We start from the raw sequence: 27,602 nt of genomic DNA on the forward strand, positions 1-27,602 counted from the left end.
AAGTTTTTATTTCGTTAACCTTTTACACATATTCTTTAGAACTTAAGTATATATATACTTTTTTATTGAAAACCAGTCATAGACAATTACTATTTATGTCCGCCATTCATTCTTTTGAGTTGCTTTTTCGTTTTACGATTTCGTAGAGAGCACCATTTGTCACCGAGTTCGACGCAACATCATAGCATTACAAATTACGTAGAAGCAGAATAAACTGCAAAATCATAACCTGGACTGATAAAAACTGTGCCAATAACAATTCAGTGTAACAAATTTATAATTTACCTGTGAGACGAGATCGTATCTTAGATCCAGTGATGCTTTTACTTGCCTTTAACGTTATCTGCCGCGACGTTTATTCGAGTGCCTGATGGTGTGGATACTATGTGCGAATAGCGAAACAATACAGCGGGACTCAGCATGGGGGCCTTTTTAAATAAGCCCGAGACTAAGAAATATAACGAGAACGGAGAAGGTAACGGTCTTCGCTATGGCGTGGCGTCGATGCAAGGCTGGCGCGTGGAGATGGAGGATGCTCACCACGCGCAACTCACTCTAAACGGAACTTTATCGGACTGGTCGTATTTTGCCGTTTTTGATGGGCATGCGGGTGCACGGGTGTCAGCTCATTGTGCAGATAATTTGCTCGAGAGTATCTTACAAACTGAAGAGTTTCGGCGTGATGATATAACGGAGGCAATCCGCGCCGGTTTTCTCGACCTCGATAAGAAGATGCGAGAGTTGCCCGAGCTTTCGAATGGTGAAGAGAAATCGGGATCGACAGCAGTGTGTGCATTCGTGTCGCCTAAGCAGATATATATAGCAAATTGTGGCGATTCTCGAGCGGTTCTGGCACGAAACGGAGCTCCAATATTTGCTACACGAGACCACAAGCCGGAATTGCCTTCGGAAAAGTCTCGTATAGTGCAAGCGGGTGGTTCTGTTATGATACAGCGTGTGAACGGCAGTTTGGCAGTGTCGCGAGCATTAGGCGACTACGAGTACAAGAAGGTAATGGGTCGCGGACCTTGCGAACAGCTCGTTTCGCCAGAACCCGAGGTGTCTGTGCACGAAAGGCTCGATTCCGAAGACGAGTTTCTGGTGCTGGCCTGTGATGGTGTATGGGACGTGATGAGCAACAAGGCTCTGTGTGCATATGTGCACTCATTACTTCAGCTCACGGATGACCTTGTGGCAATCACTAATCAGGTCATTGACACATGTCTTTATAAGGTAAATACTAAAACTGTAACCTAATATGCTATTACAATGGTCATAGTTTGTTTACTACATATATATCATATATTTGTTAATTCAAGGTTTTAATCTTGTTAGCCTTGCAGTAAATCAATGGTAATGTGAGACAATAGAAAGTCTTCCTTAATAAATGTGTAGATATTCATATTAAATCATAGAATACACACAGCAATGGAAGACAAAAATGTTCTCAGTTATACTGGAAAATGATTACTCGTTTATGCAATAAGTTGAATACTAGTTACTTTTCAATAATTTGGCTTTAAATGCAACTTGATATCTTAGGAAGTAATTATTTCTGTTATTTAAAACAATATTTATTTTTATAAATATCTACTTATATGAAGTATTAGGAGGACGAAGATAAGTGTTTAATAAAACCGCAATTGTCTGAAAAAAAAGATACTATACCATAGAAAAAGCTAGAAATAGCTTATATTTTAATAACTAGCCAATAATGAAGGATTGTCCTTTTTTCAATTATAAATTTGTTTTACAAATAGTCCGTCATGATTGTAATGAAGAATTACATGACCTATAAATACATCTTAGGCTGTTTCATCAAATAATTATTAAAACTGAGTGAGTGAAGCTTTATTACAAAGTTATTTAACTATAATGGGATTAGATGTGATTATATAAATTACAGTTTAAAAAATGATGGAGAATATTGTCATATGATAATATTTTATGTTTTTATCATTATGTTATTTGTTTATAATATCTGATTTTGACATGAGCGTTGAGGCAGACAGAAGATGAAAAGTGTATTGTTGTGTTAGATGTTAAAATTCCGCATCCAATAAGAAATGTATGTTAAATCAGAATATAAACCAACAAGTGTTAATTTTTATGTAAGGTACTAACAGCCTTACTTATAAATAATTTGTTTAGCGGTTGTTTAGTTATACACCAACTTCTCTCTTTCTGTCGTAATTGATTTGTAATTAAAATATAGCATTTTTTAATTTAAAGCAGCTATATAAAATTTATTAAGTATTTTTTAATTTTTTTTGTAAAAAATTATAATTATAAGTTTAAACACATATGATACAAAACAATAGGGTGTTGCTTTCATTCAATAGAAGAAATTGTGTCATTCTTTTAAGTCTACATTTGTACAATAACAAAGCATTCATTCATAATGTCTCTTCAATAACTTTGATGTCACTCATTCTTCCGCGACGTTGAGTATACAGTTAGATTTATTATAATTTTTTCTATTAAATTTTTATTGATACATTACATCAATTAAACTTTACTAATCATTATTGATTTTGTATCTATTTAATTTTTATTGTATTTCATACATTTTTAATACTCAATTCCCCTTAGCACTATTTTTTTTTGTCTTATGAGAAAACAGCTAATCAAGTCATTACCTTTTCAGGGAAGCAAAGATAACATGAGCATTGTTCTGGTGGTGTTCCCAGCTGCACCAAAGCCGGATCCTGAAGCTCAAAGAGCTGACCGGGAACTGGACGAGACGCTTCGACAACGGCTCACAGGTTGCTATTACTCTCTACTGCATGCCTGCGCCCAAACACGGACAGACAGACAGACAGACGACGATAGGAATAGTGGTAGCGAGGTGCAGGGTTAATATACATAGTAGTTGTTTTGCTCTGTTGGCACAATAATCGAATTTTTCTCGTAGGTTTGCGATATTTAATCAATTTAATGTGATTTAGGAATACGAAGTAGCTCTGTTGAGAAAAAAACGTATCTCTGTGTATGCCCAGGTATGTTTAAATCCCTTGAGCAATACAATATGTAATATTGTATGTCCTAAGTCATTGTAGGTGAAGGTAAATATGCTAGTGATCAATTAATATTTTAACATAATTATAAATTTTACCACAGTTATCAATATGGTAGATTATAAATAATATAAGATTTATATATTAACAATATTATTGCTAATCGAATTATTGATACAAAACATTAAAATAGGTTAAACATAAATGTTGAGATTTGATATCTCCTTCGGTCGCTTTGTTTTACAAGTACGATATGTCGTAAGTAAAAAAAAAAACAATATTTTTACATACTCTAAAGTAAATAATAAATAATGAAGTTGCCTTAAAAGTGCTTTGTTTGCCGCGGTGATTCATATTGTGATAAAAAAAATATAATCAATTTTATCGGTATACGATCTCTGAAATGATCGTTAATTCTTTAATACGATATTCGTGTAATGATTGAAAAGTAAACTGTTATTACTACTCAAGGTTTGAAATTTCGGAAAAATAAACATTGAATATTTATAACGATATTAATCGATTTTTAAAATCGATATTATCCTTGGTAATTAAAAATGGCGCCGAATTTACCGTTGGAGTAATTTGTTGAAAATTATTATCGAAATAATCTTAAATATTCTTCCACTTGTATACACAAATTCAAGGATAAATTTATTAAATATAGTTTATGTGTATAAGATGAAACTTAGAATAATAAATCGAATAGCATGGCAGTTATTTGAATTTAAAATGTTGTATGTGCCAAATTATTTATTTTAAATTTTAATTCGATCCACATGCAATTAAATTGTATTTGTGATTTATTGTAACATTATCAAAATATTATCATCGATTCATAATTATTAATTATAAATTTTAAAAAAGGTTACCATTATTGATTAGTCAATATTATGTCGTAATATTTTGACAAGCACCTTGACCAAACGTCATTAAAAACAAAAAGTAAGAATTTCACTATGGTAAAGAACGACATTGTACGAAACATCGATTTATTAAGTCATTTATTACATAACGTTGATTTTTTACCATAAAAATTACGTGATCATTGTTATAAATAACAAGGAGGTTTGTTTGTAATATAATAAAATAGCGTATTTTAATTTGTCGTCAGGATTTTTCCTTGTTTAGTAATATTTATAGGTAAAGTTGCATTGATCCTATTAGTAGCTAATCTTTGCATATACGTCATTAAAATTATTGATATTGTCCTTTTACTGATGATGTAAGGCTTAATGCTACCCTTCCAGGGAATACGTATCACCTTTAGCCACTCTACTGTCAAGTCATGCTTCAGTTAGTATTTGTGTTCGGTATAAGGGATGAGAAGTATAAAAGGGTCAAGAATAACCCCCTTAAGGGTATATACTGTTACTCTTAAAGGGCATATACATATATTAGTGGGTACAATCCGCCAAATTATCCATTTGTCCATTTAACTTTTTAATGTCATTGGACGGCCATTGGATTATCGAAATCGAATCGAAACCGGATCGTTGTCGTTTAGCCGAGTACGTATTCTACAAAAGCAACGATCCAGTTGAGGTTTGATGAAAGTTGAAGCGGAATATGTTTGGGATCTATATATAATTATATATATATATCTCAGCTACGATTAAGTTTTAACTTATTATTATTTAAATTTTAACTTTTGGTAAGGAAGGTTAAGTCGGATCGGAATATATTCGCGAACGTATCATTACCGTTATAAGTTAGTAGAATGGACCTCCAGATCTGATGTTCTTTATCAACAAATATATTCTTAGTAGGGAACCAGGATGTTGGCCTATAAAATTGGATAATCCTTCCGTGTCTTGAAAGCTCTTGTCACGAAATTATTGTTTATTATATTGACAGAATTGTCAATGTTCTCGTGTATGTTCGAAAGTAGTTGAAAATTTAATAGAAACACTTTTTAACATCCATACATTTTATTGTATACTTACGTATAGTAATATATCGATGCTTTTGTGGAATTATTGCATGATCTAGTTTATCGTATGACAGCTTTGCATGCTATGTGTCGTCAATAACTAATATTTGTAGAAGATATATGTAGTTCACGCTTCGCAAGTTCGAGTTATGGGTTCTGCACCTGCCTTTGCGTTAGTTATAAGTTTCACATATGTGCGTCAACTCTAGGGACTTGTGGTGATTAATATTATTCAAATGTTTCGTCAATGTCTTTTGAGTACTATTTCAAGGTCGAGAGCAACGATTCTATATGTTACGTTTCGGATGCAAAAAGGTTTTACTTTAATCGTCCGTCGCTGAATTTGACGAGGTTCACTTTATTTTTTAATGTACATAATTAATACGTTTTATTATTATTGTTATCGTTGTATTTCATTTCTTTTTACATGGAACCGTATCTTAGATATAGTAACGAAGTTAAGATTTATTATTGCTTCGGTATGTTACTTTAAAATGAATACGGAGAATTCTTTATCAAGTCGATATAGTTCTTTGTAGTCGATTTCAACAGATTCGTGAGAATTAAGAATTTTTCAAAAATCGAAGTCAGCTCAAATTTTTTAAATGTCATTTTGAAAACATAGTTAATAGCTCCAAGCTATACAGTTAGTCGCGGCAAGTTAGACCGACATTGATTGACAAATGTGGTCGCCGGAAAAACCAAAATCCATTAAATAGACATACGTCACGTGACCAAGTATACGAAACTAAGCCGATAGGAATTGCTTCTGAATCGTTGCTCTTTTAACGATGTTATATACAGGTTCGATGCAGGTGTTTTGGGCTATTGTCATTTGCCATACTCATTCGAAGACACACATAAAACATAAAAAAAATGGAAATAATCTTACCTAATGTGACCGTACTATGTGCTACGGATGCAAGCATTTATAGACGTTCTTGCGCCCGAACTCTCCGGTCGTGTTGATGTCATTTCATAAAAATAAGAGAATGAGGGAATTGAAATATATTCGAGGGATATGTTTGCACACACACACACACACACACATTTGTTCAATATAATACCCCTGGTGCAGTTGGCTAGATAGTGCACATAATTCGGTCATGAGGATATTTTGTGTTATATAAAGGTCGGTAGTAATCAAGTTAGGAAACATGTTAGCGACTTCGATTATCATCACCGAAGAATGGTTATCGTCACGTTTATAGCTTGTACGATTTCTATTGAAATAGACTATACACAAAACTGTTGTCACGTAAACAATATCGCCTCTAAGCGTTTTGTTTAGTAGTTTCCACGACACGCGATGTTTTATTACAATTTCTTAGAGGTTCGTTTTTTTTGTTATACCTTGAAACCGTAGTTGTTTGAACTTTGATTTTAAAGTCTAATGACTTATTATAATTTATATGTATTCGACCGCCGAACAGAAATACTTAGAATCTTAGCTTCAAAGGTGGGTGGTTCATTGGTGTGATGTAAGGAATTATTGTTGTTTCTTACAGCGCCGATATCTATAGGCGGTGGTGACCGTTTATCATCGGGTGGCCCACATGCCTGTCCGCAAACCTATTTCATAAGTGTACATATGTATATAATATAAAGATAATTTAACGAGAAGGGATGCGTCTTCTCGGTGAGCAGATCTATTCTCAATCATAAAATAGAATAACTAGACTCGAATTATACATTGAAATAAAACAGGATACTTATGTATTTATTTTAAATTTAATGACCAGCTTAAATGAGTCGTACTCGTGTCCTGTGGGTTACGTATCACCGTTTGATTTCTATATTGTTATTACTAGCTACTTATCCCAGCTTCAATGGGTCCAATAAGTGTCTATGTACTTTTGTTGACTTTTAGATGGATGAACAGATATAAATAGATAAAAATATAGATTCTTTTCCGGCTAGGAAGGTTGAAAGTCTCGGCTTTTCGCTAATATAATATGCATGTTTTGTACCTAAAACACTACATTGATGAGAACCGCGTACAGAAGTTGAATTAACATGATATCATATTAGTCATTTAGCGAGGCCATAGTTAAAAGTATGTACACCAACAAATTTAATCATGAGATATTGAAGTTACTAAGTAATAATAATTCTCGACCGAACGTTAGAGTCCCGTAGCATTCGAAGCGAATCTTAATAAATATACCGACCACAATGCTAGAAGCATTCGCTTGTTTCTCATTTTCAATTCAGCCTCGTGAATATACTTTTATTACGAGTGGGCTTAATAATGGTCGAACGAGATATCGCGAACTTAAAAGTTGCGTAGGACGATAAAGCACTAAGACGCAACGTATTTGTCATTGTAGTTCTTACTGATTTTTTAAATTGACACTTCAAAAGTATGGATCGTAATCGTACTTTAAAAGAGCTGTTTTTACCGACTTATTTGCAATCAAAGGTGGTAATGCGTTTAACTTGTACGTTATTAGGTTGTTATTGAGATAGATTAAATAGAAATATGAAAATAATTTCAAATACAGCCAAATTAGTCGCTAAAATAAATGTCAAACATGTGACCAAAATAAAAAAAAATCTCTTTTGAGATTATTAAGTAATTCGTGTTTACACGTGATCTTATGATATGTCAAGCAAAATGGTCCAAAATATTTTTTTGTGTAGACGTTGTCAATTACCTACTCTTTAATGTCGTACCATTTTTACCTTGTTTAAGATTTTTTTAATAGGTATAGTTTTTATATAATATGTTGAAACAGTCTAACGATTTTAGTACAAAGATATTTAAAAATTAGATAATAATTAAACATCACTCCCTCCGTGATATTATTAGTTTTTAATTTACCTGATATACAAAGATACATTTAGGTAATCAAATAATAAAATTAATTATTAAACCTATACGAATTTGAATAATTATTTAACATACATAAAACATACATACATACAGGTAAAAAAGTAGGGAAACTCTTAATAGTAGATAGTTAATAATCTTTACTAAAACTATATAACCTTTTTTCATAAAACAGGTCCGAAGTCGGAGCGATTTGTGCTCAATAAAAAAAATAAATAAAACTGAAATGATTTTTGCGCGTTACTAATACAAGTAGCATGGATAAATTATTAATTTCATGCATTTTCTATCAGATTATAATGGAATGATTCATATCGCATCAATGTAAGCTCATGACGGTATTCCCATCAGATTTGTTTAGTTGAATCATACATAAATCAAATCATAATTAGTACAAATGTATAAATGTTACCATATACAAATAGTATCAATTGTAATATATTTTTAGTTTTTACTTTCTATGTGTGTTATGTATTAAATGCACTTTAAATAGAATCGCTGAGGTAGTGAATAGACGATTTTTTTTAATTCGGGTGCAAACGTTGGTGAATATAAGTTTGTGAAAATATCTGAAATGTTATGCCAGACGCATTTTTTTATTATTGACGTTTTGCAATTCTATATACGAATATGAATATTGTAATATTTTTTTTACTTTATACGGTATTTTTTATTATAATTTATGATATATCTAATATTTATGATTTAGGATGATAATTTTAAAGTTAAAGAAAATAATCTTATTAAAATGAATTAAAAAATAGACTTACGATATTTTCCTTTTAACTTAAGTTTTATGTATTATGCAGATATTTACACTAGCTAAATACACCAGTAATATATGAAATTTTAACTAATATATTGTGAAGTAGTCTTAGAGTAATAGTTTGTGCCAGTGTGTTCCCTTTGATCAGCCCCGTCTTAAACACAAGAAGCACATTTGTGCAAGCGGTGCCCCCTTCCCAAAAAGTATATTTTCAAGGGACCTTCTGAGGCCTCTCAGACTCAGCAAGGCGCTCCGGCTTTTTTTTTTGCACTCCCTGGGTTAAGACGGGGTAAGTCTTAAATGTCACAAATATGTGATTTCCTCTTTTAAAGATAGATAATGTCCCATTATAAGACATTATTTCGTCAATTTAACCTTTGTGATATTGTGTAGTGTAGCGTAGTAAACGAATATATCTCTTACTCATAAATAAATATTATTATACTTAAATATAATACTGTAAGCGAGTTATTTACATTGTTACGATTTTATTATTAAAGTTCGTTTTAAATTAAATAAATCGTTTCATTGCTTTAGTCCAAATCCTGTTTTATTTATTCATCGTGTATTGATGTGGATTTATTTATTTTGAAAAAAGGGTTAAAGCAATGAACGTAGGTACGTCCTCGCGTTGCGACGTTTTATTATCGAATGATGTGTTGAAGCGTTTTACGTTAATATAAGAAGCGAAGCCGTATGACGCATCGAGTAATCCTAGTTCTCTATCGATCCTATTTGCGATTTGTCAGCGGACGGTCAGGCCTGACGTGCGATTTAGATCAAGGGGCCTATTCTACTATAGCCTTTTTTTTCGATCGTAAAACGCGTTACACTTTTCCCCCACGTGGAAGTGAGGGGGTATGTGTTACTCGCCGGTACCCAGGACGCTGAGTGCGTCCCGGAACACCGGAATACCCACTAAAAAATCAGCGGCGCCACGGGATCGCTTTCGCATGTTACCGTGACGAAATTCTACTATAGCCTATTATAATGTTAGTAGGAAAAAAGATAAACAAACCTTAGATTTACGTATTTCATGCGATTCACTAATAACACAGCTATATTGAGCACTAATAAGAGCTTATGATTAATATATCATTATTTATAATACAACAATATTACACTTAACTACTTCTTTACACTTTAATTTTATTTCCAAAATTCCGATCATAGTTTCGTCGACGTTAAAAACGCCATTTTTTCTCAAATCCATAGTGAATATCAAAGATTAATCGAGCTCTCGACCAATGATATCGCGTCAAATTGCTGTCAAATTTTGTTTATTTGGCTTTTTTCCTTCTATGGTTGGAATAGAGTATAGATGAGATTTATATGTCCCCGATTCTATTCCGATCTAACTTCGACCGAACCGCAATTGGATCGTTAAAAAAATACGGATTACGGTTCAACGGCAACGATTACGATTCGATTGCGATAAAATGACGTTTTGTTAGTAGAACTGCCCCCAGACACGGATTTGAACAAGGCGTCTTGATTTACGGCCAAGTAGTCAAATAAAAAAAAATATTTTCAAAAGTTTTCTCATACGTTTCGATTGAATAGAGAATAAATGTATCTCCAGTGATTATATTAATCCAGATTTTTACGGATAAGGTTTCATTTATAGCGTAAGTAATGTAATTAGGTTTTATTTATAATTAGGCTTAGCTTAGCTGCTGGGGCAATCAGTGCCGCTTAGTATTCTACCTTGTAAGATTTCCTTTTTTAAATAATTTGAGAAGTAATATTTTTAATATGTACTAGTATATCTGGTAGCTATACTTGTCCCAGCTTCGCAGGGGTAGAATAAGGGTGGTCTACAATACTTCCATTTCATCACAATCGGATGATCAGCTTAGTAACGCCTATGGAAGAAACACAGAAACATTCTTATTTATTTATGAGAAGTTGGTTTGTTTTGTGAGTAATAATTCGGTAAATTCTTCTTATTCGCTTACCTCGGTATAGTGTCGCCTTTTTTGAAACTTATAGCTTCAAGTCTAATTCTCATAAGACAATTACGAAATTAAATTTGTTATTTTATTTATAAATAGGTACTTTCTTAAAAGCATGTTCGATGTTGGATTTGTTCAGAGTATTCTATCAGATCCTTTATCAGAATCTGCTAGGATGCTCCTGGAATTCTATTTAATAACTATTAATATTAAATGATATTTAAACAAAAAGGAAGAAGGGACAAAGAGACTGACGTAACTGTGTAGGACTAAAAAAATAAAAAATAGGTACCTGGAAAATAATACTTCACAGAGGTATAATATGTACTTATTTTATATAATTTTATAGTATCTTTAAATTGAAATGAAACATAGAGTCGTTCTATAATTTTTTATTATTTACAACTTACAATTAAAATTAATTGAGCAAAAAATACAAGGACGTATTTCTGCAGCACCTGTTCGCTCCTTAGTATTTTGTCATGTAAAATCTATATGAAAGAGCTAAATAAATCACCGTTTAACTACAGTTTATTAAGATATTTCACATATACAAAAAGATAAACGTATGTTGTTCTAAAAGAGTATGTAAAGTCATCTAATTAGTAGGTTACGTCTCGTTATTTTCGATAAAAACAAACATACCAACGGATTTTAAACGAACGTATAATATTATAATACTCGTAGTTGTGTTGCTTAATTCATATTAATCTAATTATATACACATAAAACTAGCTTAACCTTACGTCACAACGCTTATATAAAGGTTACGTCAAGGTCGTAAGGTTTCAAAAATCGCCACAGAATAACGACCTGTGTTTCGTTAGTTGTATTTTAAGTCTTGTTGTTTTAATAATAAAGGCTAAAATTAAATAAAAATGGTTTACGTGATATGAAAGAGTATTTAACGGAGTACATAAAAGAGCGTACGCATGGATTTATTACCAATCGTAACGTTAAAAGTAAATCTAATCTACGAATCTGTAGTATTGTTTGCGTGAGTTTACAAAATGAAAAAAACTATTTATGATATTAATAAGCGATATACACTAACTTGTCACAAGTCTCCGAAATTATTGGTCTAATTGGCTTTAAAGTTAGCATAATAACTTCTTGGCGTAGACTCTCACTAAGAAGAGAAGAAGTTTGGAAGTAGAAACTTCTAAAAATCTAATGGCAGGGCAATCAAATTTGTATGAACCCCTGCGAAGTCAGGACGAGCTATTATATTATATTAAAACAGAGAACGGTTTACTATTTGTTGTTATTTATTTATTAAGAACATATATACAAGATAAACTTGTAACACTAGGTTTTCGACACATCCTTATTCGGGAAGGAAAATCGATTTAAAAAATTTTAGTTTAGTTTATTTATACATTTGAAACTCTTGTTCTAAAAATCCTGTTACACGAATAAAGTTTATTATACGATACACGACTACCTATATAGATAAAAAAGAGTTAGTATTCGACATCATTGAAGTTAATACAAGATAATAAAATTCGTAATAATTTTATATGATTATTACGTGTATGTTTTTTCATTGATGAAAAAGTGTAACTACAGTGTTCCTTGCCAGTTCTATATAGATTCAGAAAGGTTGGTAGCTTACAAAGATGAAATTACGATCAAAACGTGCTCGTAAGAGATTACTTGCATTTTGATTTTGAAACGAAAAAATATACCTGGTCAAAGACGTGTCTCTGTTATTGTGCGGTAAAATGGCGCCAGCTTTATTCTTGCGCAGTACGTGAATTAATATCAGTAATATAAATATAAAATAACATGTTTTATTTAATTATATAATAATACAACGTTCTTATCAGACTCTTATCAAGTTGTAAGTAATTATTTGTAGACTAAACTATAGAATGGGTTCGTTGAAAATGAACGATCAGTTGATCGATGCATTTTATGATTAAAATATAACTTAAAATATGATTACGGGTTCAACCGTACTTAGCAATCACGTCCAAGGCTCATCAGCTAAAAATACACATTGTGGTTTTATATGTTTATATATGTAAATCTGCTGTATGTATGTATGTAACTGAACTCGAAGCCAAACGGTTGAATAGAATTAGATGTTTTTCTGTCTGTATTTGAGTGGGTTCCTAAGCGGTTTAGACTGTACCTTGTAGGTGATGCGATCGGAAAGTAAATAAAATTCTAATTTCTACCGGAAGAAGTCGGGACGGAGAGCCAGTAATTCTATATTTATCATAGTTATAATTTGGTTGCTTGGTTTCATTCAATTGATGTCAAATATACTATCACGATTGATTTATTACTAATAGACTGTATGTTCAATTGTTGTTTGTTTTTTTTTGAGTTGGCTTGTTTGTCCAGTGGCTAGCTTTTGAGTATGCTAACTAGGTTCTGGATTTGAACATCGGGACACTTAAAAGTTGTTGAGTTTTTCTGTGTTGATACTCGTGGTTTGGAACGGTAATCAGCTGGTCTTGCGTTTGAATTAGAGTGATTGTCTGTCTGTCTGTCAAAGAGAAATCCTAATGAAGAAGGAGTAGTGATTAATCAAACCTTAGGGCTTAGATTTAAATATTTCATGCGTTTCGCTAATATAGTGGCTCTGATATCGTGCGTGACACTATAAACAGATTAATATATATTTATTTATAATAGAAGATTGAAGTTTTGCGTTAAGTACAGAATAGTTGCATAGAGAATGTTAGACTTTGGGGTTGCCAGGTTTTAGCCGGATATGTTTCTCTTTTGACGGTCTCGTCTGGTCAAATATTTACATGTCCGGTATGTACGGCTTATGTTAGAGGTTAGTTTAGCAGGGCCGGATTAAGAGATCTGCAGGAACTCGGGTAAGAAATGAGCGGTGTTCCCTAATTATATTTTCCATGTAATTTTAATAATTGAAAGAATTTAATAGGTTTTTTAATAAGTTATATCGGTATATAATAAATTATTTTAAAATAAATAATGATGTATTTATATATATTATACTTACATATGATCATACTTGTATTGTACTTGTAATAAAAATGTATCTTTAAGCATAAATCAAAAATTTTTTTTGTTAAAATTTGCACTAAATTCCAGTATTTTTCATATGTGAAAAAAATAATATGTATAAATATTTCATCTTAAAACTTAGGGCTCTATAATGGAATAGCATCGGTGCATCTTAGCGCATTCTACATTCTACTAAGTCGCCTCGGGCGATGCCCCGTTTCTGACCCTATTATGAGACGTAGTAGGTACATAGATTCTTTGCGTGAAATAGGCCACCCACTTGAAACATTTTAATATAACAACTAAATAAGGTTTTATATTTTAATGTAAATTTTAAATATATATTTTTTTTTATTATTTCGATATCTTTAAAATATCCATGCATTGTTACAGATAATGGTCGTTAAGTCATTAATTAATGATTACGAAAATTGTAGATTAAATTATACAATTAATGTAAATTTTACCTTTGCCTTATTTCGTTATCCTCGTATGAATTATTTCGAGGATAATGGGATTGCAGTCCTTACATACCTATATAATTGCATAAAATTGGTAACAATTTTTAGCTTGTGTATTACGGTTGTGTTGTAAAACTTAATCGTTAATATCAAATATTCTTTTATTCTATGGGTATGTATTTGTTTTCGAAACTTAGGTATTTTTATTTTTTCATAAAGTATGTGATTTGTAAGTGTGGGATTTATTTCCTTATTTGAACGGTCTAGTGTTAGGATATTCCAACCACAAAACAACAAAAGCCAAATAAATATAAATTGACATCGAATTGATGGGATATTGGTCGTCGAGCTTGAATACTCTTTGATATTAATTATGGCTTAGGGAAAAAATGGCGTTTGAACGTCGACGAAGATGTTATAGGAACTTTGGAAATAAAATTGTACTGGATTAAATACTTATGTTAAGTGGAATAGTATTGTATTATAAATAAAGATATATTCATCAAGAAATGTTAAGGAGTGTACAATACGTAAATCGCAATTTTGTTTATCTTCATTCCTTCTTTAATTTGAAATTTGAATAGACTAGACTTTAGATACCGATGGGGTCGTACCGTTAAACGCGTGTAAACCCGAAATAAAAAAAAAATGTTATGCTCATATTACGTTAACAAACTCTAAAAATATATTTGTATTAAATTTTCAAAAAATCATTTAGTAAAAGACAAAAATATAAGGCGATATTAAAATAATTTATTCGGAAAGGTATTTTACAAATTTAATAAAAACGACCACCAACAATAACTGATTGCTTATTATATTGACAAAAATGAACTAATTGTTAAAGTAAACATACACGGTATCTGTATCTATATATTAAGTAAAATGGAGTGTCTGTTTGTAATATTAAAATAACCGCTTTTTACAAAATATATGTATTTAGGATGTACACACGATAGATATACCAAAATAACATTTTTTTTACAAGGTTTGTCTGTCTGTCTGTTTGTTCCGGCTAATCTCTGAAACAACTGGATCGATTTTGACGGGAATTTCACCGGCAGATAGCTTATGTAATGAGTAACTCAGGCTACAACAATAGCTTTTCTGTTAAATTCAAACGCGCACGAAGTTGCGGGCACAGCTAGTGGTAAATAAAATCGACATCGATTGCAAGCGCTTTTCATCTTCGCTTCGCTCGGTAACAAAATTAATAAAGTTAATTATTTTGTCAAAGTAATTAACAACGTTTTACGAATATGCGTCGTCCTGTTATTATAAATCAAACGATTGCTCGTCAGTGCGTAATTTATTTTGTATTACATCAATTGATATTGTATTGACTACACGACCGTGAATTTTTCATGAAAGCGCACAAAGAGCATGTGACTTATCGAAAACCGGCGCATCAGATGTGAACTCGTATTCGGAGAATAACTATTTATGGTATATTCTATTGATTGTTTGCACTGCCCCGATATTTCGCGGCCTTTGGGCTTCATTATTTATTTGTGACGAGCGTTATTCATCGAATATGAATAATCGGTAGATTGTATGTGTTAAATTGATATATAAGCCGTTAATAGAAGATAGAGAGCTAATTTAAGGATATTTCGCTGTAATTTTTAAGATACAATTTAGGGTAGATCATTTCACGAGAAGGTTTTTTCTGCCTAAGAATGATTTTTGTAATTGGTTGTGTATATAATTTTATCCGAGCTGAGTTGGCCTAGTGCTTAGAACGCGTGCATCTTAGCCGATGGTTGCGGGTTCAAACCCAGGCAAGCACCACTGAATTTTCATGTTTCACTTAATTTGTGTTTATAATTGATCTCGTGCTTAACATCGTGAAAACATCGTGAGGAAACCTGCATGTGCCTAATTTCAACGAAATTCTGCCACATGTGTATTCCACTAACCCCGCATTGAAACAGCGTGGTGGAATATGCTCCAAACCTTCTCCTCAAAGGGAGAGGAGGTCTTAGCCCAGCAGTGGGAAATTTACAGGCCGTTAATGTAATGTAATGTAAAAAATAATTTTATCTGGCTACAGCATACTGTATATTACAGGCTCTTCGCAACTATCAGATATTATAATTTCAAACTCACGCTATGGGTACATTTTTGGTATCACAGTAATATATACCATAATTTAAAATTCAACTTTTGTCTATGATAACCTTACTGTATAGAAACTATAATTTAATAAAAAAAATAAGTCATTTCGTAACTTATTTAAAAATACAGTCATGGAATTAAAGTTCCAGTCCTTAATTAATTTCTGCTCGAAGAAATATTTACTAATCTGTTAGGTTAGGTCGTAAATTCCTCTGGATAATTTATGACATAAACACACGTATGTGTCAAAATGGCGATAAAAATAAAAAAAAAAATATATAAAACTCTTTGAAATATCTCTTTAAACTCTGTTAACCTCATTAAAATAATATTAATATGATGGTTTGGGTCAAAGTTTTATTTTTATTATTCAATTGATATTATGCTGAGGATGTTCTGATGTCACACCGCGACTCGTGCAACTGAATCATATAAATCAATAATTGCTGCGTAAATAAATTTAGCATAAACATATCGGTTGGTCGCAATTTCCGAGGTTTTAAATTCATAGGTGTCAGGATTTAAACCATTAACACGGTTTTGGGGTTTCTGTCGTGTGATCTTTCTGGATATCCTGATATAACGCACGACATGGCTACTGGTTAACAGCACGGATTCGCGGATTTGACATCGTACACTCTCATGCTTCGGAACGCACGTAAAGTCGTTGGTCTTGCGCTTGTATTTATTAGTATTGTCTAATTGCCAACCCATCGTATATTTAGAATCAAGGAATTTAGAATAAACAGTGCACTTGTGGTATCGCACAGAATCGTGCACTATAATATGACCTGCGTGGTCTGCTGTTCTGAAGTTTCTCTTAAGGATAGCCGTACTGGCCGAAGTCGGACAGGAGATCATGATCTAAATGTGTGGATGTGTGCTTGTTTTGATTTTAGTTATTCGTAGTCACATATGGCTGAACGGCTACTAATAACATTTACCAAAAATAAATACAATCTTAATTGTATTGTACCTGTAAGTACTGTCAGAAAATACAATTTGTCGAACAAACATTGTACTGCGTTGCGGTGTTGAGGTCGTAGGCCTGTATCGACTATTCGATTGCATTTCCAGTAATATTGGGGAAGTACGGTCTGCCTTTCATACATATATTACGCTATGGCGTTGACCTGTCTATAAAAAGGCTTATTGGAACCCATTTTGTTTTCAGTACTGATTCTAGAATCAAATAATTTGAAATTCAATCTTAATCTCTACCTGAACGGTCATACATACAATTGTAATACAAACTTCACGCTTAGTTTAAAGAGAAAAATATGTATTATACTGTTGTGAATTGAATAAAATCAAAGCGAAAGTAGGTATTGATAATATTATAAACGCGAAACGGAGTTTGTCTGGCCGTCTGTAAACTATTGAACGAAATTTGCTTTGAAGCAAGTTTGAGCCTCAAGGATGGGCGTAGGCATAGTTTACTTTCTTTATCAAAAACAATCCCCTAAAACGCGAGCGAAGTCGCGGGCGACACTGGTAATATATGCCTTCCAAGCTTTCTTCGCGTAGCGTATATTCGTATAAAGGTACGGACGAAATGAGTAAACATTTACGTAAGTTCTAATATTCATCATCAAAACTAAACTTTTCATACTATACATAATATTGTATATGTATGGAAACGTATTGTAACTTTTTGCTAATTCATAAATTATTTCAAGATCTCGACCAATCATTGCATCAATTCAATGGCAAAGTTTTTTTTTGTCCTCACTCCTGTCATTGGTTTGAGTCATGATAGGTCATAGTTTCATTTAATAATGCATTATTACCGAAATTTAATTTACGGTCAGCGAGGAAGTTGTGTTAACACTAACTTATACAAAAATATTTCGATTTATTTCATAATAGTTTAAGGCGTATAAGCAAGCAACACTCATTTGTCATCATTATCAACAGTTAATAAAATCATTGTTCCAACATAGTAATTTTATTTTTATTTTTTTTATTTTTTTTATTCCAGTCCTGCTAGAGCAAAGCGCTGGTCAAGAGGAGGACACTTCCAACCACTTCTCCCACGTCCTCAAAGAACTCGTGAAGGAGAAAATACCCGGTCTGCCACCTGGTGGTGGTCTCGCTGCTAAGTAAGTTTTTTTTTTATTAAATAATATTCCGGTTAAAGAATTATTTTATTTTATTACTCATAAGAAACCTTACTGTTCACGTGTACAGTGGGCAACACTTATAACTGTCGAAAGATTGTAAATTGTAAGTTACGGTTCATAATCTCGCGAGATAGATCATAATCTAACGGTATTTACAATTTTACGGTGATATATACAAAGTTTGTTTCAATGTCAGAATCCGTGAATATTTTACCTAATAAAATTATTAGTATTTACACTAGTATAAAAATATTTTACACATTTTTTCTATGTAAGTCATAAGTAAGTTGTAAGCTGCGTGATAACTACAAAATTGATAACTGCAATACCCCGTGACCAATGATCTAAGTGTTAACCGTGATCGTACATCGTTTGCAGGCAAGCGCTGCTGGACAAGATATACAGGGAGTTCTACCCGGACCACACCGACAGCTCGGAGAAGTTCGACTGCCAAGCCGAGCTGGCGGACGCCTTCGGAGCCAACTAGAACGCCACGCCGGTCCTTACGTATTGAGTCTTAAAACCTTCGCCACAAGGACGACGATCCTTCGCCGGTAACTAACTTCCGCTTAACAAAACATATCTCTATTCTTGATAGATAAATTCCTATATATCAAATTAAATTAGTTCAATTTATCGTTTCGAGTTATATTCACAGATAATAAAAAAATCATCGATACTATTTCTTATCTGTATTATGGACCAAAAGTAGTAAAAGTTTTTGAAATTGAATCGTTGGTAATCTTTATGAACTTTTGACTTTCATATGCATAAAAGTCGTTGTGACGTCTAAGAGTATATTCTGGTATGCAAAGTTTTAAGCCTCAATAGCGTAAGCGGTTTCGTTTTGTAAAACAAACATATATATTTTTTGCAACCGCTGAAGTGTATTCGTCATTATTGTGTAAATCAAAATATATTTCCCAACGGATAAAGATGCAATCCTAATGGACTTTTGGCTGAATATACTTGAGCGTTGTTATAAAACAGAGACGCACTCGCACTGCGGAGTCTTTGACAACTTGTTTTTGTACATAAAATAAACGTGTCTCGAAATGAATGCAGTGTGAATGCGAATCTGTTTTGTTTGGTTTCTCCGTCTATGTCGATTGTCGTTAGATTTTAATCGCTTTGTAAAAAATCCCGCTTTTATCACCATACAAATGCTTGTCTCTAGAAAGATAAGTGATTATGGTAGGCTAAAGCGACAACAACATAGCCGGGGAATAACCAAGCATAAAGAAATTTTAATATTTAATACTCTAGCCTTATCTGCTGTGGATTGAGTCATAGACGAAATTTTTTTCTCCCTAAAATAAGGTTATGTGTCTTTATTTCTTACAATGCAATCCACGGCAGTGTTTCACCTGAAATTATTAATTGGAAAATGCGGCACTATACGGCACAAATTTTTAATTTCTTCCGGACAATTTTTCCTAGTACAATAGTTTTAAAAAATATAGTATAATAATTGTAAATCAAAGTCTGTAATTAGATTTTCGGTGTACGTTTCATTTAAAAAAATTCATCCCTTTTTCTGTTCAATTGACATTGATGTCATAATACTAGATGTGTTATATAGTGATTCGATTTAAATAAATAATAAAAAGTTTGAACTTATTTCGAACCTCTTTATTTTGTGTTGTCTATATCGGTTTAAGCCGTATTAATAATCTGTGAACTCTCGCAGTGCTAAGAAGAGCGGTAATTAAAATATAATATTTTAATTTATTAATAACATTTCTAAACAATTAGATAATTTAAATGAAAATTGTTCATTTCAATAATTAAATTGATTCATATATAATGTCACATCATAGAAAATACAAAACGAGAACATTGCTCAGTTCAATCGTATTTGTATATATTATCTTAATTTATGTATAAATAGAAAAATTTTGTCGTCGTTACTTTTGTTTGTATTAAACTAATGCGAATAACACAAAAATTAACATTATGATTATAATGAAAATTGTTATTTGATATACCTACCCCCACCCATAAGTCTGCGATAGTTCACAGATAACAAAGCCTTCTTATATTTCAGTTAGGCCAGTCACTGTTAGTGTTTGAATAAAACTTTAGTTGTAATATTCGTTTTCTTTTCTTTCTCATAATAATTAAATCCTGAAATCTATGAAATATAATATAAGTATATGTATTTTTTTGATGGGCGAAATGTTTAATTGTCAGTGTTGCCAGTTGAATAATTTCGAATAAGTCCATCCTAATAATTCTGTCGTGAATAATCTGTACGAGTAGTTTTTGTACATAGTTCCATGTTTTGACTACGTAGCCCTATTGAATGGACCTCATTAACATTATGCTTTGTTTTAAGACCTCATTTACTAATAACAATCGTTTCACTTCATTACATGGAATACCCATTTTTTTTTATAAGTTTGGTGTTCACTAGGCAAATATATTTGTGGCGATTTATTTTTGTAATATATTAACTTTGTGTTGTGTAAAATACTATTGAGAGATTTAATAAAATGGTTAATGCCTTACTAAATTAAAAAAATAATATATCTTTAAAACGTTTTGTATAAAGTTAAAAAAAAAAACAAAAAGTAAACGGTTATTCTAACTTTTTTTGTTTAAACAATCCATAAGAAAATAAATACGGAAACAAAATAATAATTACTAGTTATTACGATGTATTTCACAAATTATTTGGAATACGTAAAAATTGGAACGAATAAATAACGTATTTATCGGTCGTAGTGAATACGAAACTGATTAAAATGGGTAATAAAATGAATTGTACTTCGGTGAACTCATTATGGCTTTTGTACTCGTTAGGTGTTTCAAAATTTGTCATTATTATATTTGCCTTCGAAACGCTTTGTACTTAAAAATCATCGTTAATAATTACTGGATGTGTAGAAATTAGTCGACATTTCAATCTGGCGTTATTTATATATAACAATAATTTCAGTACAACTTAAAATCAATAATGGTACAATATCTCAATTATAATAAAAATATTAGTACATTGTCTGTTAAATATCTAAATAACTTAATAATGATTCGTTCGTAAAACCAAATTTGATTCTAAGTTGTAACCAAAGTAAATGATTCATTTCCTCTCATGTAAATAGAGAAATACTTTTGTACCTGCTCCGGATCGTTAGGGTCTTTATAAATGTGGGATTAGAAAATATCTATTATAATGACAACATATGCCATTACCGATCTTATTACGTAGTAAGGAATGCATTTTAAATTGTAAAATAGTATAACTTCATTGATATAAAAAGCGAATATGAATTCTCTATGCGAGTAATAAGGTTGATATCGGCATGCGATGTAACATTGGCTTGATAGTTGTTTAATTTTTAATATTGTCACTAAAATTCGATTTTTTTTCGATATTTAGTTCAGATTTTTTTATCGATGTCGATTTGCTTTCATAAGTCCTTTTCGGGTCATTTTTAGTCATAATAATTATTAACGTATTTTTTTTGACAACTTATCGGTATATCTTTGTCTATGATCTTGCGTCATGCAGGGATTTGCTGCGTTTAGTTTTTTTTTTTTTTTAATTTAGATAATGTTTTCTTCTATTTTGTGAATTAGACCAAATATATCTGGCAGTGGGTTTTGAATTGAAATATTTTTATGTCCATCCGAGGCGAATAGTTAGTTAGTAGGTTTATCGTCTGGTTGTTTTTTTTTAATTATAATTTTGCTTTCGTATGAAAGTCGACAAGTGTGTCTCGTTATATCTAGTAGACGCTTGAACAATAAATAAATACCTGTACGTACTTTAAATATTTTTTATTTTACACATTAAATGATTCCCCAAAATGGTCCTGTCAAATAAACTTTATATTATATTGGCGTAAAAATTTGAACTTTAAAATTTATAGTAAGATTTGTGCTATTGAACAATATCTAATTTTATGAAATTAAGGGAAACGAAATCATCAAGTTTTTTTAGAGTAGTGGAATTATAAAAAAAAAACTAATAAATTTTGCATGCAATAAAAATTGATAATATAGATTATCAATCATATTCTATAGTTTAAACATAATAACAAGGTTTTTTTAATTTATAACTAAATGTCATAGTTTTCTAAAGATCTAATGAGGTCTTGTTGCATCACATGTGCGTTGTAAGCGAACTGCTCTTCAGTATCATCAGACTCTTCTGGTTTACGGCGCTTAACCTGTTTCGCTTTCCACGCATCTACTTTTTGTTGTAATTTCTGAAAGAAATGTAACTCAATTTTATTCAAAAATATTTTTGGACCGAAGTGTTTTCTCAATACAAAAATTATATATGATTTTTTTAAGCGTCATGATGAATCGTGAAAAAAATCTGCCTAAATAAGTGTAATTAATCATTTCTTTGAATACTGTACTGCCCTATCTTGATATAATGTTTTTGTGCCTTTCGCCAATTGATAGTCTGTTTTATTAATCAGTATAATAATAATTAAAATAATCGGTCCACATATAAACACATGCACACGGTTGCTCTCTAAACGGTACGACGCCATGGGAATGGGTGATCCCATTTACACGCCCGACGGCTGTGGCAGTGTTGCCAATCTGGGGCGTTTTCCATACCGCATAAATGACATTACAAATAATTAAATTTTATGCCATCAGAACACTACAGAATATCGATCTCCATATTATCAATGGCGATTGAGTATCGAAAAATAGTAAAAGAAAATGTATTAATTGTCGATGTTAGAAAATTGTCGCACCTGCGATGTTGAGTCTGTATTCACATAAAAGAGCCTGCACAAGTCAAAACATGACTGAAACCGATTGCCGCGACAAAATCGTGCTTGTAATGGGGCGTGGAAGCTCTCCTTATAGCTCAACATACATTACTAGTTTGACCGTTTGTATGTGAAAAGGCAAACGATTTAACTATCTTCATCATAACTTTAAAATGTTCTTAGTATACTCTAGCATAAATGTTTCGCCGTCCATAATATGATCACATAGGGTTATTTACGTAAACATATTATTATATAATAATTTATAGTTAATTCTATTAATGTTAAATTATTCACCTGTAAGCGATATTTATGTATTTTATCACGATACATCATAGCTTCTTGTTTCATCTTCGCCAAATCGTTTTCTGTTTTCTTGAATCTATTTATAAAATAATTATTTATTATTGACATTTAGAAACGGCTCAGAAAAGTAATGGGCCTACTCACTCAGTGATCAGAAAATATATGAAAAATACTGATGATGAATATTTGGTACTAAATCAGTCAATATTTATTCTTGGTACATTTTTTGGAATCACATTAAACTCTTAGAATTTATCAACAACATTTTTCGTCTATAATTCTTCCAATTAATAGATTCTTTAAAGGTGTTAACTTTGACGTACTTTAACGACAGCAGCTTATGGGCAATGTGGTGTATTGGATTCTTTGGACGAGTCTCGCCTACGTCGTTCAAAACTTCGGGCAGAACATGACCAAAAGTGTCCCATAAATATGTTACTATTTTGGGGTCCAGTTTACCTTAAACATATTGATATCATTATTAAACGAATTCTTTATTTGCGACGCTTATAATAGCATCAGTTGCAGCGCATTTAATGTAATGTTTGAATGAAACGTTTTTCAAGCAAAAAAGATTCTGTTCTGAGTATGAAGTTAAGCGCTTTTATTTATTTATATATTTTGAAAAAAAAGCGAACTCTGTTCACGTGATAGTACGATCCTTAATAGGATTCGGTTCTAATGGTTCTTTAATATATGTATTTTAATATATTACTGGAATTCAGTAATATACCTAATTACGACAAATAAAAAATGCAAGTTAAAAAATCTAGGGTTTGTCAACATTCTTGATAAAAATTCTAGTCCCTACCTTTTATATCAACTGATTCTACGTCAGGTAATATAACTGCGTCAAGTGGATTTTTAATTCTCATGTGACATTCGTCTTTAACTTCTTCCGAATGCCCACAATCCTGGGAAGCCTTCGAGAATAGATCTTTCTGGATCCTATAAGTGCTTGAACATGGAGCTAATTGATAAAGTTTTTCTCCATTTTCACTTAAAATAAAGCGACCCATATTGTCATAATAATATTTTTCATTCTCATTTTTCTGAAAAGTAAAAGCAAAAGTTAAGCAGACAGCAAACAGTCAGGTAATATTCTACTGCTAGGCAAGGTATCGGTATCCTTTGGAAAGATTCGGAAATTCATAATATAATAAATTTTGAGACATAAGTCTCACACAAATATAACCTATATGTGAGATTAGCGACCCGTCCCAGCTTCGCACAGGTCCAATTTATTAATAAAGAAAATGATATCATATAAATACAATTGAATATACCCTATCACTCAAGAATAATGTAGCTTTCTAGTTGTATGTAGCATGTTAGTTCGGTAGATCATTCCTTACATACAAATAAACAGTTTTATAACACAAACATATATTAATATTAAGTATTTATAAGAATAAAATAAATAAAATACAAAATATTATAATTTTTTCATACGTCAACAAAGTCTCCAACACAATTGACATGGTAACTCTTAAGGCCATAGTCGAATATATAGCATTGATGACCATATTCGTCTACGTAATACGTGCCAATATTATCTGAATTGAAAATTCGATCTCGACCTAAAACAAGACATTTATGAACAGTCAACCGATAATAATTTGAAGATACAAGCTAAGCTGATAACATATTTTTGATACTTTTCTTATTTTTAACATTAAGGATAAAAAAAATTGAACAAAAATAATTTGGTTAAAATATTGTATCTGTGAGTCATTAGATAATGCGTAACGACCATAAGATGAGTTATTGACAAAATTAAGTTTAAAAAAAAAACAAAGTATTGAATATACCGCTACCTCTGACAGTAAAAAAAGTTACTAAGGCCTTTGCCGCGTTTAATTTTAACTCTCTTATTTGTTCCAACTTTTGCTTTAATTTCTTTTCCATCTTTGCCCTACTTTTCAATTTTTCAGTTGGTATTTCAGTATCCCTAAAACATGTTTAGAATGTGTAGGATATGTTAACAAGGACTGAGTTAAAATTTATTTAATAGATTGACATCAACAATATACGCTTTTTTATAATCTGGTCGATTTATTTACGTTATTCATTTCTTTTCGTAATCCACCTTACGCAAATAACTCAATAGTGAGCAGCGTGGTTTAGATGGGTCTGCGCCATGATGATGAAAGTTACTATCTAACCGAATCATATCGAGCATTCCTCGAGTATAATATTTTAAAAATATTATGTTATTATTAGGACAGCCCCTCATTGGAAGCATTCCCTGAATTGTAACCATTTAGATTAGAGTATGACCTAATCGAGTTAGAACAACAGAGCATTACAGTATGCAACCCGTAACGATACAATTTGTAACATTACATCAGTGTGGAAGACGAACCAAGTATTGTAAGTATTACACGGGCAGTCTGCCCGTGACCACGAATACGCGATTAAATCCGTTAATATTGTAATATTGTAAAAAATCAGTTAGTGAGCATTACTGTAAAGTAATGTTCAAAATCGTACCATTGTTGATAGTTACATTGCAGAAGGATGCTTCTGGTGAAGGTGGACCGCTCTTAGTGATAATAAACGTTGAAAATAAAAACAAAGATGTTACGAAAGTAAAATTAAATAGTGTGCACTGATTATATAAAATATTAATAATATTATTGGAATTAATATTTGAAATTTCAATAATGATTTAAGAATAAGTATCTCTAGCTATCAATGAACGATGGATGGAGTTTCAATACTTTCAAAGGTTAATGATGAAATCTACACTGATATAAATGGTTACGCATATGGATGCGTAACACGATATTCCTACTTTATAGAATAAAATAACTGCTCTTGTTCTAGAACTTTCTCTTCTTCAGCTTGTATTTTTTTAAGCGTTTTCTCAATTTGTTGAAATTCGTGCATTCTCGATTCCCAATAATTGAATTCCTCTTGCAGACGTTGAATCGGTATCAGTTTGGAATCTTCGATTTTGTCCTTTATTATTGCCATACTGCGTTGAACCTACGAAGTTTTTATACCCGTAGTATTTTTTTTTTTTTAAAAAGTAATTTGAATACCTACATTGAAAATATTTTTAGGTTCCTTCTTAAAGTTATAAGGAGAATACTTATATATTTTGTTCTGTACCTAATAGCAACTGAGTTTTAATCATAGTTTTGAAAAACAATAGATATATGGAGTTGGTGGTAATACTGTTACTACTACTTTTGTAAGTGAACTAACTTCAGCAAGTTCTACTGATGACCTTACGTCCTGTCGAGACAGCATTAGATGTTCCTTATTCTTCTCGTAAAGCCGGATTAACAAATGGGAAATATTTACTTCAGATATTTCTCGCATAGCACGCACGTTGTTCCGAAGGTGATTCGAAATCTCCTGTAGACTTACGCTTATACGATCAATCTAGTAAAAAGATTAACATGTTAATGTTCGACTGATGAAGAATTATTAAGATATTCCTCTGAATGTTTGGAATGTATTCTCTCATGTTTCTCTACTGCAATTGATGATTGCACTAGTTGGTCCATCAGACCCTTATAGGTTTCTCGTCGATGCCTTTATTTACCACTGTGCAAGAATTAATTGCTTGAAACAAATTATACCTACATTAGTACTAAGTGGCACTCCCGCCCGGCCGGTTATGATTTTCGAGTAAGTCGCGAAAGTTCTAATACGAAATATTGCGTTTCCTTGACGCTACTTATTTTATTATATAAAAATATAAATAATTTATCAACTAACAACTAAACTGAGTCCAAAAGCTATAAAATCGTTCGTAAAAACAATTATATCATTTTTTTTCTTCAATGAAATCGGAAAATGTTCCTTTGCAAATTCTTCTATCTTATTTTGCTTGTCAAGCCCTTCGAGCTCTTCTTTAAATATAAAAAGTCGTTTCATGAAATCGTCAAATTTATTTCGTAGATCATGGTATATTTCTTTCTCGAAAGAAGTTTCAATTGGCAGATATTGTTCCTCGAAATCAGCTTGTTCTTCTTGATGAATTGATATTGTTTTCTCCGCCATTTGCATTAATTCTTCTTTACTTATGACGTGGCTACATCTGTCTGCCTCTTTTATGGCTTTATCCATCTCTTCAATCCAAAGGTCTGTAAAGCTATTAAGGATCGTTTTTAATTCACCATAGTAAGCACGATATGATCCATCTTCAAATTTTATTTGTTCAAGAAGCCGCATATAATGTTTTAAAATTGGTGTTATATCATCATTTAGTATAATATAAGGTTCATTTAACGATAATTCTCTTAACTTCCTTAAGTATTCTTTGTAAATATACATTATTGAAAAAAATTTAAAAGGTAGGTAATATCGATTAAAAACTTCCTTTGGAAGAAATGTGGCTTTAACGAAA

The 27,602-nt window shown here is 31.8% G+C and overlaps 2 protein-coding genes across 2 annotated transcripts; one reads left to right on the forward strand and one right to left on the reverse strand.

Moving 5' to 3' along the window:
* Window positions 1-137: 137 nt before the first annotated feature.
* Window positions 138-21,971, forward strand: LOC125071048 (protein phosphatase 1B). The gene is made up of 4 exons (XM_047681107.1): window positions 138-1,233; window positions 2,648-2,765; window positions 18,053-18,173; window positions 18,573-21,971. The coding sequence occupies exons 1-4, from the start codon at window positions 421-423 to the stop codon at window positions 18,679-18,681; spliced, it is 1,161 nt and encodes a 386-aa protein (XP_047537063.1). The 5' UTR covers window positions 138-420; the 3' UTR covers window positions 18,682-21,971.
* A 175-nt stretch (window positions 21,972-22,146) lies between these two features.
* Window positions 22,147-27,322, reverse strand: LOC125071142. Its single transcript, XM_047681232.1, has 9 exons — window positions 26,972-27,322; window positions 26,453-26,632; window positions 26,037-26,230; window positions 25,057-25,190; window positions 24,692-24,819; window positions 24,051-24,291; window positions 23,563-23,698; window positions 23,231-23,315; window positions 22,147-22,408 (listed from the first exon to the last, which is right to left on the reverse strand). The coding sequence occupies exons 1-9, from the start codon at window positions 27,320-27,322 to the stop codon at window positions 22,259-22,261; spliced, it is 1,599 nt and encodes a 532-aa protein (XP_047537188.1). The 3' UTR covers window positions 22,147-22,258.
* Window positions 27,323-27,602: the final 280 nt, after the last annotated feature.

This window comes from Vanessa atalanta, chromosome 18, assembly GCF_905147765.1.
Source record: "Vanessa atalanta chromosome 18, ilVanAtal1.2, whole genome shotgun sequence".
NCBI lineage: Eukaryota > Metazoa > Arthropoda > Insecta > Lepidoptera > Nymphalidae > Vanessa > Vanessa atalanta.